The sequence below is a fragment of the Condylostylus longicornis genome, unplaced genomic scaffold (assembly GCF_029603195.1).
Source record: "Condylostylus longicornis isolate FDR11 unplaced genomic scaffold, ASM2960319v2 ptg000148l, whole genome shotgun sequence".
In the NCBI taxonomy this organism is placed as follows: Eukaryota; Metazoa; Arthropoda; class Insecta; order Diptera; family Dolichopodidae; genus Condylostylus; species Condylostylus longicornis.
Window position 1 is genome coordinate 2,752,785 of NW_026578116.1, and position 17,991 is coordinate 2,770,775.

General features: G+C 23.9%; 5 protein-coding genes across 7 annotated transcripts in view; 2 read left to right on the plus strand and 3 right to left on the minus strand.

The window, feature by feature from the left end:
- LOC129615827 (tyrosine-protein kinase Abl) overlaps positions 1-3,355 on the minus strand; it is a 126,466-nt gene extending 123,111 nt beyond the window's left edge. For 2 of the 3 annotated variants that reach the window (XM_055531208.1, XM_055531210.1), the window contains exon 1: positions 2,074-3,355. In XM_055531208.1, the coding sequence (XP_055387183.1) occupies positions 2,074-2,326 (253 nt within the window). In that variant the 5' untranslated portion in view covers positions 2,327-3,355. The remainder of the gene's footprint in view (positions 1-2,073) is intronic. The other variant, XM_055531209.1, reaches the window with a different exon arrangement.
- Positions 3,356-4,864: 1,509 nt separating this feature from the next.
- Positions 4,865-9,283, plus strand: LOC129615795 (endothelial differentiation-related factor 1 homolog). Its single transcript, XM_055531164.1, has 5 exons — positions 4,865-5,079; positions 5,143-5,218; positions 5,418-5,486; positions 6,514-6,605; positions 6,733-9,283. Exons 1-5 carry the CDS (start codon positions 5,032-5,034, stop codon positions 6,883-6,885), a joined length of 438 nt encoding a protein of 145 aa, XP_055387139.1. The 5' UTR covers positions 4,865-5,031; the 3' UTR covers positions 6,886-9,283.
- Positions 9,284-10,657: 1,374 nt separating this feature from the next.
- LOC129615813 (proteasome subunit beta type-1) lies at positions 10,658-11,581 on the minus strand. The gene is made up of 2 exons (XM_055531196.1): positions 11,419-11,581; positions 10,658-11,357 (listed from the first exon to the last, which is right to left on the minus strand). Exons 1-2 carry the CDS (start codon positions 11,499-11,501, stop codon positions 10,745-10,747), a joined length of 696 nt encoding a protein of 231 aa, XP_055387171.1. The 5' UTR covers positions 11,502-11,581; the 3' UTR covers positions 10,658-10,744.
- A 709-nt stretch (positions 11,582-12,290) lies between these two features.
- Positions 12,291-13,065, plus strand: LOC129615814 (myosin regulatory light chain sqh). The gene has a single exon (XM_055531197.1). The coding sequence runs from the start codon at positions 12,486-12,488 to the stop codon at positions 13,008-13,010; it is 525 nt and encodes a 174-aa protein (XP_055387172.1). The 5' UTR covers positions 12,291-12,485; the 3' UTR covers positions 13,011-13,065.
- A 1,844-nt stretch (positions 13,066-14,909) lies between these two features.
- LOC129615815 (prostaglandin E synthase 2) lies at positions 14,910-16,626 on the minus strand. The gene is made up of 4 exons (XM_055531198.1): positions 16,405-16,626; positions 16,030-16,341; positions 15,263-15,952; positions 14,910-15,187 (listed from the first exon to the last, which is right to left on the minus strand). Exons 1-4 carry the CDS (start codon positions 16,511-16,513, stop codon positions 15,090-15,092), a joined length of 1,209 nt encoding a protein of 402 aa, XP_055387173.1. The 5' UTR covers positions 16,514-16,626; the 3' UTR covers positions 14,910-15,089.
- Between the last annotated feature and the right edge of the window lie 1,365 nt (positions 16,627-17,991).

The following is a 17,991-nucleotide window of genomic DNA, read 5'->3' on the forward strand; positions in this document are numbered from 1 at the left end:
TAGGCTTTTTAGAAACTATTTTTAGTACATCATTTGAAAATTAAGTAACAAAAAGTATTTTGAAATTGAAATTTAGAAAAATCTATTTAAGTTGAAAATTATTTTATTGCATCTAATTCTTTTTCATAAAACTTTCAATACATCAGAAAATTTAATTAAGAACAAAATGTAACTATATTGTAGTACTTAAACAAGTACTTTTTAAATTACAATTTATGAAATAAACAATTTTAAATGTACTCATTCTTATTAACTTTTAGTAAATTATTATTTACAAATTTTCTAATAAATCAAAAAAAAAAAAGTACAATTTACTTACGGATTACTTACTTACTTATCTAAGAATAAACTTAGCCCTACCCATTTTAGAGTTATTAGTAAGTATGTTCACATTTACTTAAATTTATTATTCTTGTAACATTGAATATCGCAAGATTTTGAATAAAACCAAAATTTAAGTAATTAAATCGATCAAAATCACTTGAACCAAACAAACTTTCACATTAAACGTGACAAATTAAACATATTAATTATTTATTTGATTTTTTTTGTTTTTTCTTTTTATATTAAATGACTTAACAATTAATTTCAACAAAATCGTGATGAAATATTTATAAGCAAAATGAAGTTGAATAAAATTTTTAAAAGTAAAAGTTGCAAAACTATTTAAATTCTTGAATCTTTATTCAAATTTTTATTTATTTCTTAGTAATTTTAACCGATAGAATAGTTTTAGCCTTGCAATTAGAATAATTTTATTTAACTTTACAGAAGTCAAATATTAGATTTTAAATAATTAATAGTTTAGGGGATTAAGTAAGTACTTCTTTCCTTAATTATTTTTATTCAAATTGTAAAATGGGAAGCTGAGAGACATGTATTGGTTTCCAGAAAATTAAAATTGTCAAATCTCTGAAATGACCTCAGACGCATGAGTAATAATAAATAAATTTTCGTAAATATCATTTTTTCCTCAAAAGTTTAAAGGTTTATACTGTTAGACAAAAATAGTTTTTTCGCACTGCTCTAATTCAAAAGAGTTGAACTGGTAATTGACTTATTCTATGCAATGCAATCGTTAAAAAATTTAGTAAATTTTAACATTTTTAACAAAAATGTAACATTACTTTAAAAATATGTGAGAATTTGGGTTTCTTGTTAAGATCATTTTGTGTACTTACTTAATAAAAACAGATTTTTTTTTAAATTTTTACATCAATTGAAATAGGTATCCCATCTATCAAATAGTTTTAACAATTATAAGTACTACCTAAGGTATATCTAACTAAAAAATTTATTATTTTCATCTGACCAAATAAATATGCTCATTGCGTATCTAAAAATTTTAAAAGTAGTTAAATATATCCTTTAAAAAACTATTTTCCATTGAATAAGTTTCACAAAAATAGTATTTTTAATCCCTTAAAAATTTTCCGTTGCCCCAAATTTTACTTTTCCCCTGTGGAGCACCTGAGAAGGGGAAAATTCATACGACCCCCGGTTTAGAACAACTGGTTTAATTATAATTTAGGTAAGTAAGTACATACAAATTTATAAATTCTAATTATTATAACTTACTAAAAAAATATTTTTAAATTAGTATTGTATGAGTATACCCAAGTAGATGGTGTGGTATTGAGGTAGATAGGTATCCTTAATAAAAACTGACATGCTCCTTTATGTAATTCATTTTATACATGTTTTCTTTTTATTTGTGCATTAACAACAAAATATACCTACATATTGTAATATGTACAACTATAGCTAGATAGTACCTACCTACATCCCAACAAAAATTTTTATTTATTCTTTTATTAGTTTTTATAATTCTTTTAGTTAGGGAAGGTTATCATTTACCTTCGCTTTCTTCCCTATCTCCACACCTATACTTGGTCACATTTTCTTTTATTTATTTTAAAGCGGTTACAATACAAAAGACAAACATTTTTCAATATGTACCTACACATATTGTACCTCTCCTAATTTTTCTTTCTTTTTTATTATAAATACATATACTTATTGTTAAAACTCACATTTTAAATATAATAATAATAACAATAATATTATACTTACCACTATGCTCTGTAAATATATTTGATCCTGCAACACGAGTATCCTTTGGTACACGAGATTTAATACGACTAGCACGTAAAGTTGAACCAGCTCCTAATGCATTACATACCAAACTACTACTATTTCCACCACTTCCACTACCTCCACTACCACCGCCACTACTACTACTAACACCGGTTAATCCAATACATGATGTGGTTGTATTTTGATTACTGCTAGACGATGAACGATCCTTTGCTTGTTGTGCACCCATTTTTTTTTTCGCTTTTTCTTTTCTTTTATTATATTTTTATATATTTCCTTATAAGGATGCTTATTTTCTTTAGCGAAATTTCAACGGGTGGAGATGTCAAGTGGCATTAAAAAAAAACCAGACAATAAAAGTACAAAAAAATCAAAAGAAAAAATTATATATACATATATATATGTATATATGTACGTATGGATAATTTATGTATGTACTTATTATATGAGAATGAAATTTTTTTTTAGCCAGAAAACACAGAAGACCTTATATAGAAAATGAATTTAAATTTTTATTTTTTTTTAAATTAATTTTTTTTATTTTTCTTTTACTTATTTATTTTAATAAATTTTTGTATTATTTTTTTTTTAAATATGTTATTCCATTTTAATTTTATTAAAATGCACATAAGAAATTTTCACTTCAGAAATATAAAAAAAAAAAGAAAAAACATTTTTAATCAAACATTTTTCCTATATCAAATATTTTTAAACTTTTCATACACAAAATGGATGTAAATTTTTTACCCCCTAGATTGGAGTTGTAGATTTTTATATTGTATTCCTTTTTTTCTTTTATTCTTATTTTTTTATAATAAAAATATTTCTTTATTACAGAATATTATTAATTTAAGGTTATTTGTTATATTAAATTACCATTTTTAAAATTCTTTTCATAAATTTCATTTAATTTTTTATTGATTTTAATATTTTTTTACACGAAAGTGAAGGGAAAACATGAAAAAATCACTACAAAAAAAACTTTTTTTTATCCCTTCTTGACTTCTTTACACACATCGATAAACCGAGACGGGTTGGTCCGCGACGACCAAAACGATGTTGGAGGCTTTATTAAATTTAAAAAAAAAATAAAAAACCATTTATTTTACGCTTTTTTTTATTGAATTATTAATTTAGTAAATATATTTTTTATTAATTATGTATTTTAAACATATTTTTATATTTTTTCACTATTTATTTATAAGTTATTCATTTTTTTATGCAACGAAAACTAAAATACGCAACCTCCTCCATCGAATTTTTCTGACATTTTGTGAATTTTCAGTTTTCAATACAAAATTTTAACAATTTTTATACAAAGTGTTGCCACATATTGGTTAAAAAATTTTGAAAGTTATTAATTTAGTATTTCATAAACTATTTTGAAAGAAGGAATTCATTTTGTGCTAAAATTTATTTTACCTATTAAACTTTTCAATTTGTTTCATATTTCCTTCAAATTTCTTTTATGTTTTATGAATTTTTTTTGCGAGTATTAACAACATAAATATTCTCAAAATTCGAACGTTCTTTAATTACTATTTAAGTTTATATATGACATCAGACTTTATAATTGTTATTTCAAAAGATTGTTTGTTTTGTATGATTCAAAGTACCTTAATTGGTTGATTTCAATCAAACAGAAAGAAAATATTTCGATTATACAAGATAATTAAAATTAATTTGAAAAAATCGAAATATTGAATAATACAAATAAAATTAGTTTTAATATAAAAAAGAAATGTTTGTCAGCATTTAAGTTTATCAACTTTAAAAATACTGGCAACAATGTGTTTTTTTAACGGGTTACTGACATTGCAGTTGCCACACTATATTAATAAACTTTTAGCAAAAAATTTTAGAACAATATATATAGTACATTTCACAAATTTGTAGTAAAAATTTATGTGTTACCTACTTTCTAAAATTTTTTGACGATTAAAAGAAATTACCGAAACTTATATTACAATTTGCTGTTTGCATCCTTATCATTTGTATATTATATTCATATTCATAATACAAACTTAAAGATGACATCAAGAGGGTTTCAGGTTATACTCTTCTTGACTTTAAAAAATTTTTAAATGAAATCGATCTGTGAAATTATTGGATCCGTTATAAAAATTAACAACATATATCGGGATTAGAAAATTGAAATGAGTGATCCGGTTTTCTTCTTTTTGAATCCTAGGTATTTTTTTTAACGCCACTTTATTTTTTCAACTTGTCATTATTAATATTAAAGTCAAGTTGATTTCAAGTAATAATATTTCAGAATGATTCGCAGAACATGAAAACGAATCGAAGCTTTAAGTTAACCACTCGATTCACTCTAAAAATGTAATTTTAATGTGTATCAAGATGTTTTATGAAAACAGCTGTTTCTACTATGTTCCATGTTGATAGTAAAAATTGTAAAACTCCTTAAAGATTGAATATAAAGTTTTTAGAACCTCGCAATTTTCATTGTCTTCAATGCCAAATGCCGACAAGCCAATTATTGGTTAAAATAAAAATTAATTTTTGCAATGTCTTTCAAATTTAATTGCAAATATATTTATGTTTAATTTTTTTATAAATATTGAATAAAATACAATTTTTTAATTTCTTCTTTTGTTATATCAAAAAGAAATTTATTTTGTTAACACTTCAAAGATTTCATAAACTTATTTTCCAAAATGTTCTAAAAAAATTTTACAACAAATAGTTTTTCCCAAGTGTTTTATGGGTAAATTAAAAATTCATTTGAAGCTGTCATCCTTGACATATGAGAAAGAAGAAGAAGAAGTTCACATTTTCTTCGACTATTCCAGAATTGATACGAATATAAAAACGCATATATATTCATTTTTTTAAAATTAAAAAAAAAGAAAGTGAATTTTCCTTAATTAATTAATTTTACTGTGTAAAAAGAAAAGAAAAAAAAAAAAGAATATGTCCGATTGGGATACTGTTACAGTTTTACGTAAAAGGCCACCAAAGGTAAAAAAAAAAAGTAAAAATAAATGGAAATTTATATTATGTTAAAAATTTAACTAATAATAGGCATCTGTAATGAAAAGTGAAGCAGCAATAAATGCTGCAAGACGACAAGGAGTTGCGATTGAAACCCAACAAAAATGTGAGTTCTTAATTTATATTTTGAAATTTAATACTTCCATGCTTAATTTTTATATTTAAATAAAAATAATTGTAAAAATGTGAATAAATTTTTTTTGACTAAATTTTAAAATGAAATAAGATAAATTTCATTAGATTGATGCAACGATCGATAAATGTTACGAAATTGATTAAAAAAAAAATAATAAATATTATTTTAGATGGTGCTGCCACTAATAAACAACACGTAACCACAAAAAATACTGCCAAGTTGGATCGCGAAACAGAAGGTTCGTCTTTAAGCTTTTATTATTATTATTGTTGTTTTATGTTTTTGTGATTATTTTTCCCAAAAAAAAAGAAAGAAGGTGACTTGAGATTAGTGGAGATGATAAAACAGAACTAGAAAAGTAATTTCTTTTCATTTCTTTCTATTTAAGAATTAGAAAAGTTTCAAACAAAAAAAAAATCTGTTTACCTATCATTCATTGTTTTTTATTTAACATTAAAAAAGCCGAACTTGTTTTTAACTCTTTTAAAATCGTGTGTTGTGAATCATTTACGAGTCGGAATTTATTACATCACTTCCTTCATCAATTTAACTTTATAAATATACAAAAATTTTATTGATTTTGCGTTACTTATTTAAACAAAAAAAAAATTAAGGTGTAGGTAGGTAGGTAAATAAGATCTACCGCACATGAAATTTTTATGAATTTGATATTAAAATTCAATATTAAAGATATCAAATCTAATGTTTTGTATAGGTAGCTACCTAATTGTTTTTTAACTTTATACTTCTTTAACAAAACTTGTTTTAATTCTGGTAGATACCTAGTCTGAATAAGCGAAATTATAAAAATATTAAGATTTTCGTTTAATCGTAGAAAATTTTGAATGAAAAATGTGAATTTTTACAATAGCTAATAAAATCATTTTGTTTATAAATTTACACAATGTTATGTAATTAACTTTTTTAGTTAACGAGATAACCTATTGGATATAATATAGTTTTTATATAAATAAATAGGTTACCTAATTACCTACCTATATTAGTGTTACACTTTTAAACCGAAATTACAAATGTTTATAATTTTATAGCCGATATGGAATATGTGATTGCTTTAAACTTTTTTATTAAAATAAATAAATGAATGGACTAGGTATTTAAGAGAAATTTTTAAATATTGAAATTTTTAAACACGTTTAAATTATAATTTTTGGTGCAATGCATAACAACGTTCCGCATTTAATTCACCCCCAATTTAAAAACATTCATAGCTATACTTTTTATATTTTAATTTTTTTTCTTTTTAGAATTAAAACACGAAAAAATTCCTTTGGATGTTGGTCGTTTAATTCAGCAAGGACGTCAGGCAAAGAATTTAAGTCAAAAGGATCTCGCAACTGTAAGTCTTATATTTGGTTTTATACTAGGTTTATGTAATGTTAAAACAACAAAAAATCTGTTTTATTTTAAAAATAAATTCTTTTCATAATAAATACTATAAATTCAATTTTGTTTTATTTTTATAGAAAATTAACGAAAAAGTTCAAGTTGTTACTGATTATGAAGCTGGACGTGGAATACCAAACAATATGATATTGGGTAAAATTGAAAGAGTAATTGGAGTAAGATTACGAGGGAAGGAACGCGGCCAGACAGTGGCGCCTCCTGTTAAAAAATAAGTTCTTAATGTAGTGTACATTTCGGGAGGACGCAAAAACTTAAAAATATAAAATAAATATATTAAATAATAAAAAAATTTAAATATATTTATAATTATAAATTCAGTACACTACAACTTTAACATTTTTTTTTTTTTTTATTTTGTAAATGATAATAGAAAACAAAACCATATTATATAATAATTATTATAAACAAATAAAATATATAATATTAATGAAAAAATGGGAAAAAATAATAATTTCAGTTTAATATAAAAGATGAATAATCACAATTTATATTTAACTTTTATAATATTTTCAACTAAACCTTTTTTTTTTTCAATGAAAAAAAAATATATATAAATATCTATCTAAATAATTAATTATTTGAATATTTTAAACATATTTACACTATGCTATCAATAATGTTAAAAGCTACATTTTATTTAATTATACTGCTTAAATAATTGAATTGTAAAAGAAGAGTTTTTTTTTTATTTATCTGTATTTAAATTGATTTTAAAATAACAAGAAAATAAAAAAAAAAATCTATATAGAAAAGTGTAGAAAGTTTTTTCGAAAAATTTTATTTGATTAAATATTCTTTTCCGTGTTTTTTTTTTTCATTTTATATTTAAAATTTAAATAATTCTATATTTTCACACAAATTGAATTTTAAAAAAAATGTCATAAAGTGTAGCTAATTTAAATATATTATATTTGTTATTTTTAAATAAGAATTGTAATAATAAATTTAGTGTGATATAAGTTTTAAATTATAGATAACAAACAAAATCGATATTGTTAAAAAAAAGAAAACTATTTATTAATATATAAATTAAATAATATAAATTTAAATTTATATATAAAAAAAAATATATTTGATTAATATTTTTAATAATATCACACTAAAAAAATTTATAGCGATTCCTTTAAATTAATAAACAAGCACATTTTTATGAAAAATAAACTTTCTCCCATCATCAAGTTTTAAACAAACCAAAAAAAAAAAAAAACTTAAAAAATGTAAAAAAATTGGAAAAAAAAAATTGAAGTAAAAAAGAGAAAAAAAAAATTTATATTATTAAAAAAACATAATTAATAAACTGTATAATTGTATTTATAAATAAGACTCGTTAATTTTATGATTTAATCAATCAATTTTTATATAAGAGAAAAAAAACTTTTTGATTTAAGTGTAATTCAAATTTTTGAAATTTAGTATTTTTATCGAACATTATAATTAATTCTTTTTATAATTTTAAAATTTTTCATTGAATTTATTTTTTATAGGTATATAAATTTTTTTTTTAAACGTTCTCTTATGATTGGGGATACTCGATAATTTAGCTCTAACTTAGATCTTAATATAAAACTTGATAAAACCAAACTGCAAAATATACAAAAGTGGCTCGATAAATTACTGCTACAAAAATAACATGTTGGAAATAGTTTTGCTTATAGTTCTAAAGAAATTTTTCAATTTTTTTTAGCATTATAATATTTTATAATAGAAGAAAGTTGAATATTGAAGAATTACTGGAGCATGTTACAAATATTCAAAAACAAGATATTCTATTTCTGTTTTTGCAGATTTGTAAGTATGCGTGGCAAGACTTTTAAGTTTTAATTTTAGAACTTTTAGTGCAAGTCTGAATTGTCGAAAATCCCCTTTTTTGCTTTTCTTGTTTAATTTTTTTTTTTAGCTATAAAAGCGGTTTTTTTGCTTAATTATAATTATTTGGAGAGAAAAATTTTACATTCTCATTTTATTGTAAAATTTAATTTTTTATTTTCAAAATAAAAAGTTTTCTAAAATTTGTATATTTTTTCTATTATGTAATTATTTTTAATTGAAAACTACTATAATATATTTCCAATATATAAAAAAAAAATTACAATTTAATAAATTGGGAGAGCAACGGAAAAAATAAATCAGAAAAATAAATGGTTCGGATTTAATACTTTGTTTTTTTTTTTTTCAATTCTATACTTCCTTATTATATAATAATAATAAAAATTTATTTTTAAATATATAAGCTTTTTCTTATATATAAAAATATTATATAAAATTAAAATTAAAAAAAAAAACGAAAATTATAACATATTTAATGTATGCTAGTTGTATTAATTATTAATTAATTAATTATTAATTAAAAAAATGAAATGAAATAAGACTAAAATACAGCTAGGAATACAACAGGAACAAATTACAAAGTGAGAACTAGTGATGTGAACTAGTGATTGCAAAAAATTTTATTCATTCGATAGTTCCCATCACTATTAAGAACATTTCTAAAAATTTAAATTTTTCATTTAAATTCCAAAAAAAAAAGAAAATTTCTTTTCCACTTTTATTTTTTTGTAATAGAAATGAATTGCATTTTGTAGTGTTGTAAAATACCTGTTTAAAGAAAAATATTTAAAAAAAAAAGGAAAATGGTAAAAAAAAGTATGTAATATCTAATTTTTATTTTTAATTTTTTACATTGCGGTTTTCTATTTAACAGAAGAAAAAAAAAATAAATGTTTACAATGTTCTTTTTGTTCAATAAAGTGATGAAAAATATAAGTAGATTTAAAAAATCGGTTTAATTTAGTCATAAATAAGAAATTTGACAAAACTGAAGGGCCAATAAACAATGATAGCATGCAGGATTTTCCTAAATTCAATTGTAACTTGGATTTTTTAAAATTTAAGAAGGCATTAAAAGAAGCCCATTCGAAAATCGTAACATGCTTAAAGTTCTAAATATCACAAATAGAACTTTTGACTAGAACAATCTAATTGAAAAATTTAAGATATTAAAAATCTAGAAAAGTGATAAAAAAATCTAGAGATTATCTAGTCCCTGTAGATTTGTGATGATGCAAAAAATATTTTCGTTGGAACTTTAAGTGCATATTTGGATCATTAAAAATCCTCTTACTAAGTTTTAATTTTATTTCTAAAGTTAAGAAAGGTCCACTGATTTTAAAAACTATGAAGATCTACCGCGTTGACTTTTAAAACAAAATAACATTGACGTTGAATCAAAAATAAAGTTCATAATAAAATTAATTCCGAAAATATTTTAAATATTTTTGAAATTTTTAATTACGAAATTCGAAAAAAAAATTATAAGTAAAACAAAATCTTTTACAATTGTAGAAATGTTAATAGAAAACTTTCAAAAAGTAGCAATTTCACAAAGAAATCTGACAGACTCAGTAAACCTTCATAATTTCGTGACATTTGAAAAAAAACCAAAAAAATTCTAGTACAGAAAGCATTCATAATTATTGGTGCTTAAATTTTTATGTAAACATTAACTTTGGATCTAAGAAGCTAGCCCTCTGTTCACGAAAAAATCATGTTTAACTTTTTCGATATATTTTCAAAAAAATTTAAGAGATCAAATGTTAGTTTTAGTAATGCTAAGAACTCATTATTCTTACGCAAATTAACGCATGACAATATTTGTTAGTTCCTAATAGATGGAATTAATTAGAGGTGAAATATGTTCGACGTGGTACTTGCCCTTGTTTTTCGAAAATAAGGAATAATTTTAACTTCATTAAATCAGAAACTTTATATTGATAACCAAAAATATTTAGTTTTAGAATAAGCAGTTTTATTAGAATATGAAGTTTTTTCAAAAGAAAAAACTTGTAAAAAACGCTTTAGAAACTCAGCTTTTTGAAATTTTTTTCTATCTGTATCTTATTTTAATGGTGTTTTTGTGACGAGAGAAACACCATCAGTATTTTTTTACGGGAACAAATAGGTGGAAGTTTAACAAATATGTGGAAGTAAATTTTTAAAAATTCTTTATTGATATAATAAAAATTTTATATTATATATGGATGTAAAAATTAATTTGCTTTACACAATGCATTTTTAATCCTTTCTTAAATCAAATTCTTTTACTTCAACTCCATCTTTTGTTATAACATTTATGATGACAGCATCACCTGTATAAATATCTCTCTCAGTAGCTGAAATGAATGTATCATAAATAACGCCAACAGCTTTTTCTTTTGTTATTGGTTCCTTTTCAATTCCAATTTGATTCTTGTAACCAATTTGGTTATCTAAAACTGGTTGCAAAAGTGCACCGGCTGAACCACCAGCTTTATAATAGGAAAGTTCACAGTGGCCAACAGGATCATAACTATAAACGACACCTTTACCATTTTCATCTAAGCCAGCTAAAATATTTGACACATAATAAGGATAAAATCTATTATGGTACATAATGCAAGACAACATTTGAGCTATAGCATTCGACGTCATTATTTTATTATGCTCATGGTGATACATTTGAATCCTTTTTTTCACAAAAGCTGTTAATGATAGCGTATCACACCAGCAACCACAAGATGCCAACACTGTTTTATCGGTCAATTTAAAAAGTTTATTTTGATTTCTAGTATGAATAGAATATCCACTAGTTAATCTTGTATCTGCTGCAACAGCAGCATAATCATCTCCGGCAATGGCGACAACACTCCTAAAATATTGAATATAAAATTGTTTTATTTTATGAAGAGTTCTCTTGATGGAAATTTTACCCTCCATTCGATTCATATGGATAAAAGTAATGTTGATTTGCTCCTGGTACTTGGTATTCAGGAAATTGTTCTATTTTATGCATTTTTAAAAGTTTTATATTTTTCTTCACACAACTAACCAATGAAAAAACTGCTTGTTGGATGATAATCAAATTTATGTCGCTTAATTTGACATTGACAGTAACATTCAGTCATCATAATAATATCAATTGACATTTATATACTTTGACTAGATTGCAGTTTTCGGTTGGTAAATTTGTTAATTGGGTAATTTGTACTCATTATAAGTATTCAATCAAATTTATATTATAAATATTGTTTTGAATTTTTAATTTTGAAAACAAATGGTTCCGGCTCTGTTAAATGTTTATGTTAGTTGTGCACATGATTGTGTCAGATTTTTTTAAATAAACTGACAGACATGCAATTTTTAGTTTTGCACAGTTTCATTATAAAAACGTTTCACGCACACCTAAGCGATTGAGCTATTGTGCGAATTCAAATCGATTGCGATAACTAAAAATTGCAATTAGTTTGTAAAAAGTTAAAAACTGTTTGATTATTTAATTACATACGATCACACAGTTGAACATGTTCACTCTTATATATAAACCTATGGAATACAAATAAGCTCTCAAAACAGTTGCAAAACTAAAAATGTCTATCTGAGCCCTGAATCACCATAAGAATATTTTTTATTCAAATTAAAGAATCGATTATTTATTTTATCGCTAACCTTCTTTATATTCATTGACATTTGGTTTGTTGGGTGGAAATTAGGTGGAAAAAATTTCCATTTGTATTTCATTTTTTTTACTAATTTGTGACATTTCCAATTTGATTAAATTTTTTAAAAGGACTGAGATCAGTGCATTTCAATATTTCATTTGCAAGAAAGAGAATAGTATTTAATTAGCTGACTCATAACATTGTTCTTTAATTAAACAAAAAAAAAAAAAAAATTTATAATTTTAATATAGAAATAAAGTCATTGTACTTGTGTACAGTATTCAATAAATATAAATTTAAAGTTAATTTTTTTTATTAAATAAAAAATATAAATAAAAATGTCTTCCCGTAAAACTGCTGGACGTCGTGCAACAACAAAAAAACGAGCACAAAGGGCCACATCAAATGTTTTTGCAATGTTTGACCAAGCCCAAATTGCTGAGTTCAAAGAAGCTTTTAATATGATTGATCAAAATCGTGATGGATTTGTTGAAAAAGAAGATTTACATGATATGTTGGCATCATTAGGTAAAAATCCAACTGATGAATATTTAGAAGCAATGATGAATGAAGCACCTGGCCCAATTAATTTTACAATGTTTTTAACATTATTTGGTGAACGTTTACAAGGAACTGATCCCGAAGATGTTATTAAGAATGCTTTTGGTTGTTTTGATGAAGATAATACAGGAGTATTACCAGAGGATCGTTTAAGAGAACTACTTACAACTATGGGTGATCGATTTTCTGATGAGGATGTAGATGAAATGTACAGAGAAGCACCAATTAAAAATGGTTTATTCGATTACATTGAATTTACGAGAATTTTAAAACATGGAGCTAAAGATAAAGATGAACAATAGAGTATACATATTATGTATTGTTTTTTGATTAAATTTTTTTTTCTTTTTTGCCGTTTTTACGAATTTATACTTCCTTTCAGAATTCCTAGTAGAATTTTAACACGAAATATTATGGAATCTCTTAATTAAGAAGATTGAAAAACAAATATTTAACATAAATTTTATTTAGAATTAAAATATGTTTTCATTCCAATGCTATGAATTGAAATTAGAAAAAAAAAGGTTTTTATTAAAAAATTTTTAAAAAGATAAACAAAATTTACATAATGCACTAGAAGTTAAACTGAATTTTTAAAATTTTAATATTAATTTGAAGAGGTTTTTTTCCATTTAAAGTATTAAGTATTTCGTGTTTTGTTTTATTTTATATTAAATTTTTGCATTTAAGAATTCGTTAAACTAACAAATAATTTTGAATGATTTATATTCAGTACTTATTTTTTTATATTAAACAATCATAGAAGATATATACTGTTCCCTAACATAATATAAAATTTATACATAAATTTATATGTAGTTTTTTTTTTTTTCAAATTGGAATAAAAGCCAAAATTTTTTTAATCATACGAACATTTTGTTTTTATAAAAAATCAGAAATTGTTGATGGACATTTTAATTGAATTCTTTATTGCATAAATTTTGTAATTAGAAATTATAAAAAAAAAACAAAGAAGCTTTTTTGCTTCATGTCATAAATCTAAATTTGAGCAAACAATTTTTGTAATAAAATCATCAACAACAATTTATTTTTGCTATATATTTTTATAATGCAAAAAAAAATTATTTTTGTAAAAAGAGCAAAGATTGCATTTGTCTGTTTGAACCTTGAGCTTCTATATTTGGATTTATAATTTAAAAGAGTATGTAACCAATTATGGTAACAAAATTATGGCTAGTTGAATATGTACATAGTTTTTTTTTTCTGTTTTTCAGCGATATTTTTTTTACGTTAATACGAAATGTGGAAAAGTAAATCAGTTTTTGTATTACTGATAAAAAATATTGAATCATTATTTTATTTTTTGCTCAATGAAAAAGAAAAATAAACCAACAACAGAAATTTGTATGTTTGTTCAAAAATTAATAAGATAAACGCTTGAATGTAAAAGGCACAGAAAAGAAATAAAAGTAACACTATTCTAAACAAGGTAAAAATTATCACCATATTAAATGATTAATAGCCTTATATTATAACAGCTTTTAAAACATAATATGAATGTATAAGCACATACATATTAACATCATATACATATTTACATTTTATCATTATTTGGAAACTTGGAAAGCGTTAAAACTTATGACGTAAAACTTATAAATCAACTAGATTAAACCAAAAAAAAAATTAAGTTTGTTATTTCTCTAAATTTTTCTTGATACGAGGGTCACTATTTATATTTCGGGTCCTGGCAATACAAGTGCTGCCAGGTGCAATCTGACACTTCCATTGGAAAGTTTGACATTTTTTAGGACAACTTCACTCAGAAAGTTTTGTCATTCGAGCGCGAATTGTTTTGTTTACAGTGACTTGAAAAATTCATCTCGGTCAAAAAATGGAATTGTCCCGTGAAAATTTTCGTGCGATGATTTTTTACGATTTTCGGCGCGGATTATCGAGAGAAGAGTGTCTCGATCACCTTGTTTCGACTTTTGGTGATGAAGCACCATCAAAAACCACTGTAGATCGCTGGTACCAAGAGTTTGGTTTCGGACGCCGTTCGCTCCAGGATGAATTTCGTGAAGGTCGGCCAAGAAGAAATAAGGAAAACAAACAAGCGCCGGCGAATCATTCTTCATCATAACAATGCAAGCTCTCACAAATCATTAATTATTCTCACACATTAATTATTTAGGAGAATGAAAGAAATTCCAAAAAATTAAAAGATGAAATTTTGTTATAAATTCAATTTTTATTTAGAAATTGTGGTTTTTGTTTTTAATTTACTTTTTAAATAATTATTTAAGTAAAATGTAGATTTCTTAAAACAATTTATAAATAATAATAAGAAAAAAAAAACCTATTATAGATTGAAAAATCTCTGCTCACTAAACAAATCCGACATATTTAATATAGTAATAGACCTACAGTGAAATCTTATTTTGGTCACCTATCACTGTCTCCCTTATTATTGTACCTTTGTTTTTATTGACAATATCTTTTACCGCGTAAAACCATTCACCTTAAAATAAAAAAAAAAATCTATATTATTAAAAATTCTTTATATACAAAATGATGGTATAATTATAAAACTTACGAATTTTTGTATTTTGTAAACAATCTTTGAAAGCTTGACAACCCTCCATGCTACTTAAAACACCAAATACTGCTAAATCAGCTAAATTTGGTTGTTTTCCACCCATAAATTTTGTTTTTTTCTTTTCTAAACTATCGGTCCATTTATCTAAAGCATCATATATATGGCTACGTACATCATCATCAAGACCATAACGTGTTTTTAATCGTTTACTTAATATCCACATGGCAACTGCACCAACATATACCATCAAATCACGTTCCCATTTTGGAAAATGAATACTCCATTCTCCTGCATCAGAAAACCATTCAAATGTTTCTAGTGATTCATTCCAACTTCTATAGACATTCGGTGAAATTAAATGTACCAAATGAGTATCGACCCAACTACGCCATTGCCTTTCAGAAAGTTGATCTTCTTTTGATGTTGATGGTTTATTTTTATCACCAAACATAAGAAAATATTTATTTAAAATATCATAAACTTTCTTTCCTTTATCATCAAAAAATGAAACGTTTGGATAAAGTTTTACTAATTCACCAATATCTTGATTTTTATCTAACATATAGCTAGATAAAATTGAGACAATAGTACTTGAATCAGTTAACTGAACATATTTTCCATCTCGTTGTTTTGCTAATAGCATTGGAACTTTTTTATACTCTGACCATTTTAGATCTTGACGCAATACTAAAATAAAATTTTGTATATTTAAATACAATAACATAATTGAATTATAATAAAAAGAAATTATAAAATATCAGTACCTGCATCAACTTCAACAATAGAGTAAGATAAGCCCAAGAAATCCAAGAATGCTCGAACTTTGCAACAAAATGGACAAGTTTGAAATTGAAATAGCACTAAATCTAGATCTGTATCATCTTTTGGGTTAACAACTTTTTTTGTAATTTTAACTTTTGGTAATCTACTTAAAACTTTTGGATGTTTCCGTTCATGTATCATATGATCAGTTTTTTCATGCCATTGACTGTAAGTAGAGTATGCAGTTCCAACAGCTGCACCAATTGCAGTTCCCATCATAGCTAATTTGAATGTACTGGGTTCAGATTTTTTATCTAAAAAAAATTAAACATTTATTTTATAATTTAAAAAAAAAAAGTAGAAATAGGACAACATACCACTTGCAGCATAATATCTTGATGGTAAAATTGCATTTTGTTTTGGTTGTAGTTTCACAGTAACTCGAATAAAATTTCGGCAGAGATTATTTATGCGATAGCTGTACATTGTGTATTTAAAAAGAAAATTTTCATTAATCACCAATTAGAAATTATTAATTATTAGTTTTGAAAAAAAAATTTTATTTAGTTTTCCAGTAAATATAGATACATAACCGTGAGTCTAAGTTAACAGCTGATTTTTTGACATTTTCGTGCATGCATAAAATTTTCGCCGTAAAATATTTTGTCATGTTTACATAAGCAAATTCGTAAGAGTGAATATACGGTATAAAATCTATTATAAAATTGTTGCTTGTATTCCTATATACACATCAATTCCCAATACATGTATGTACGTATATAATTTTAATAAATAAACTTGTGCAAATTTAATAATGAAATTATTACATACGAGTATATACAAAAAGTTCGAAAAATCGGTTGACGTGTGGTATTATCGTAAAAAAAATTAAAATCATGCTCATGGACACGAACCATTGAATTCATTTTTGATTCGTGTCAATAACGACTTAGTGGAAATTCTTACGGTAAAACATCGTTTTGTCATTATAGTTGCATTGCATTCGTTCTTAATATTTACGATCGTAATTCGATTCAATTTTATAAATTAAAAATTTAAAACTAAAAACTTAGTTTGTAAACAGTAAAAGTGTTAATTAATAGCTTGTAAACAGTAAAAGTGTTTTGGCAAAAACTTAAAATTTGATATTTACAAAATGGCGTTTAATACTTAACGATCAGAGTCTTAAACTGAAATTTTTGGCATAAACTCGAAAAACTTTTCTTCAATTCAAAAATTCACCCTAATTTCGAAGTTTTTTGCGAAAAATATTTGTTTTTGAAAGTAATGGAGAGAAAGAAATTAAAATATTTAAAACTTAAAATAAATATTTGTTTTCAACAGTCGAATGTTAAATTCATTTTCTCTAAGAGCCAATCTACTACATGCTTCATTCATACAGCATTAATATTAGTATGTATACAATTTTAAATTTACGGTATATGAGTTCAAATACTTTGTGTATTCGTTTTAGGTTTAAAAAAATTTTGTTATTTCAAATTTTTTTTTAATTTGCATAAAACTAATGGGGGACGTCATAAATCACGAAATTTTTGGATTAATTTTTTTTTTCCGTCAACAATCAAATTTAGTTGAATTTAACAATTTTTAGCTCAGTTTTTTTAAATTTCGCTTTACAAATTTTATTCTTTCTCATTTGAAAATGGCGTTAAACGTTAATGTACAGTTTTATTTTCAAAAATTTCTTAACTTATTTCTTTGTATTGAAATACAATCTCAACCACATAATTTTCCTAACGTATACGGTACATTTACGATTCTCAATTCTTGAGAGAATCATATTAATTCAATTTAATCAGATCAGAATAATATAAACAGAGAATACTATTAATTTAAGTATATTCTCTAAAAGAGAAGTATTTGTTGGGAGAAGACTGTTTATAAACAACATGCCGGTTTCTAGTACTACATAGGTACACTGATTTTTTATTGTATTATTGTTA

What these genes read in the sequence shown, in the direction of transcription:
- LOC129615815 (XM_055531198.1), bottom strand. Translation starts at nt 16,513, where the DNA reads ATGTACAGCTATCGCATAAATAATCTCTGCCGAAATTTTATTCGAGTT. An exon ending in AAGATATTATGCTGCAAGTG is followed by an intron (nt 16,342 to 16,404) that starts GTATGTTGTCCT and finishes AATTTTTTTTAG; the next exon opens with ATAAAAAATCTGAACCCAGT. An exon ending in TATTGTTGAAGTTGATGCAG is followed by an intron (nt 15,953 to 16,029) that starts GTACTGATATTT and finishes ATTTTATTTTAG; the next exon opens with TATTGCGTCAAGATCTAAAA.
- LOC129615795 (XM_055531164.1), top strand. Translation starts at nt 5,032, where the DNA reads ATGTCCGATTGGGATACTGTTACAGTTTTACGTAAAAGGCCACCAAAG. An exon ending in TACGTAAAAGGCCACCAAAG is followed by an intron (nt 5,080 to 5,142) that starts GTAAAAAAAAAA and finishes AACTAATAATAG; the next exon opens with GCATCTGTAATGAAAAGTGA. An exon ending in GTCAAAAGGATCTCGCAACT is followed by an intron (nt 6,606 to 6,732) that starts GTAAGTCTTATA and finishes TTATTTTTATAG; the next exon opens with AAAATTAACGAAAAAGTTCA.
- LOC129615813 (XM_055531196.1), bottom strand. Translation starts at nt 11,501, where the DNA reads ATGCATAAAATAGAACAATTTCCTGAATACCAAGTACCAGGAGCAAAT. An exon ending in CCATATGAATCGAATGGAGG is followed by an intron (nt 11,358 to 11,418) that starts GTAAAATTTCCA and finishes TCAATATTTTAG; the next exon opens with GAGTGTTGTCGCCATTGCCG.
- LOC129615814 (XM_055531197.1), top strand. Translation starts at nt 12,486, where the DNA reads ATGTCTTCCCGTAAAACTGCTGGACGTCGTGCAACAACAAAAAAACGA.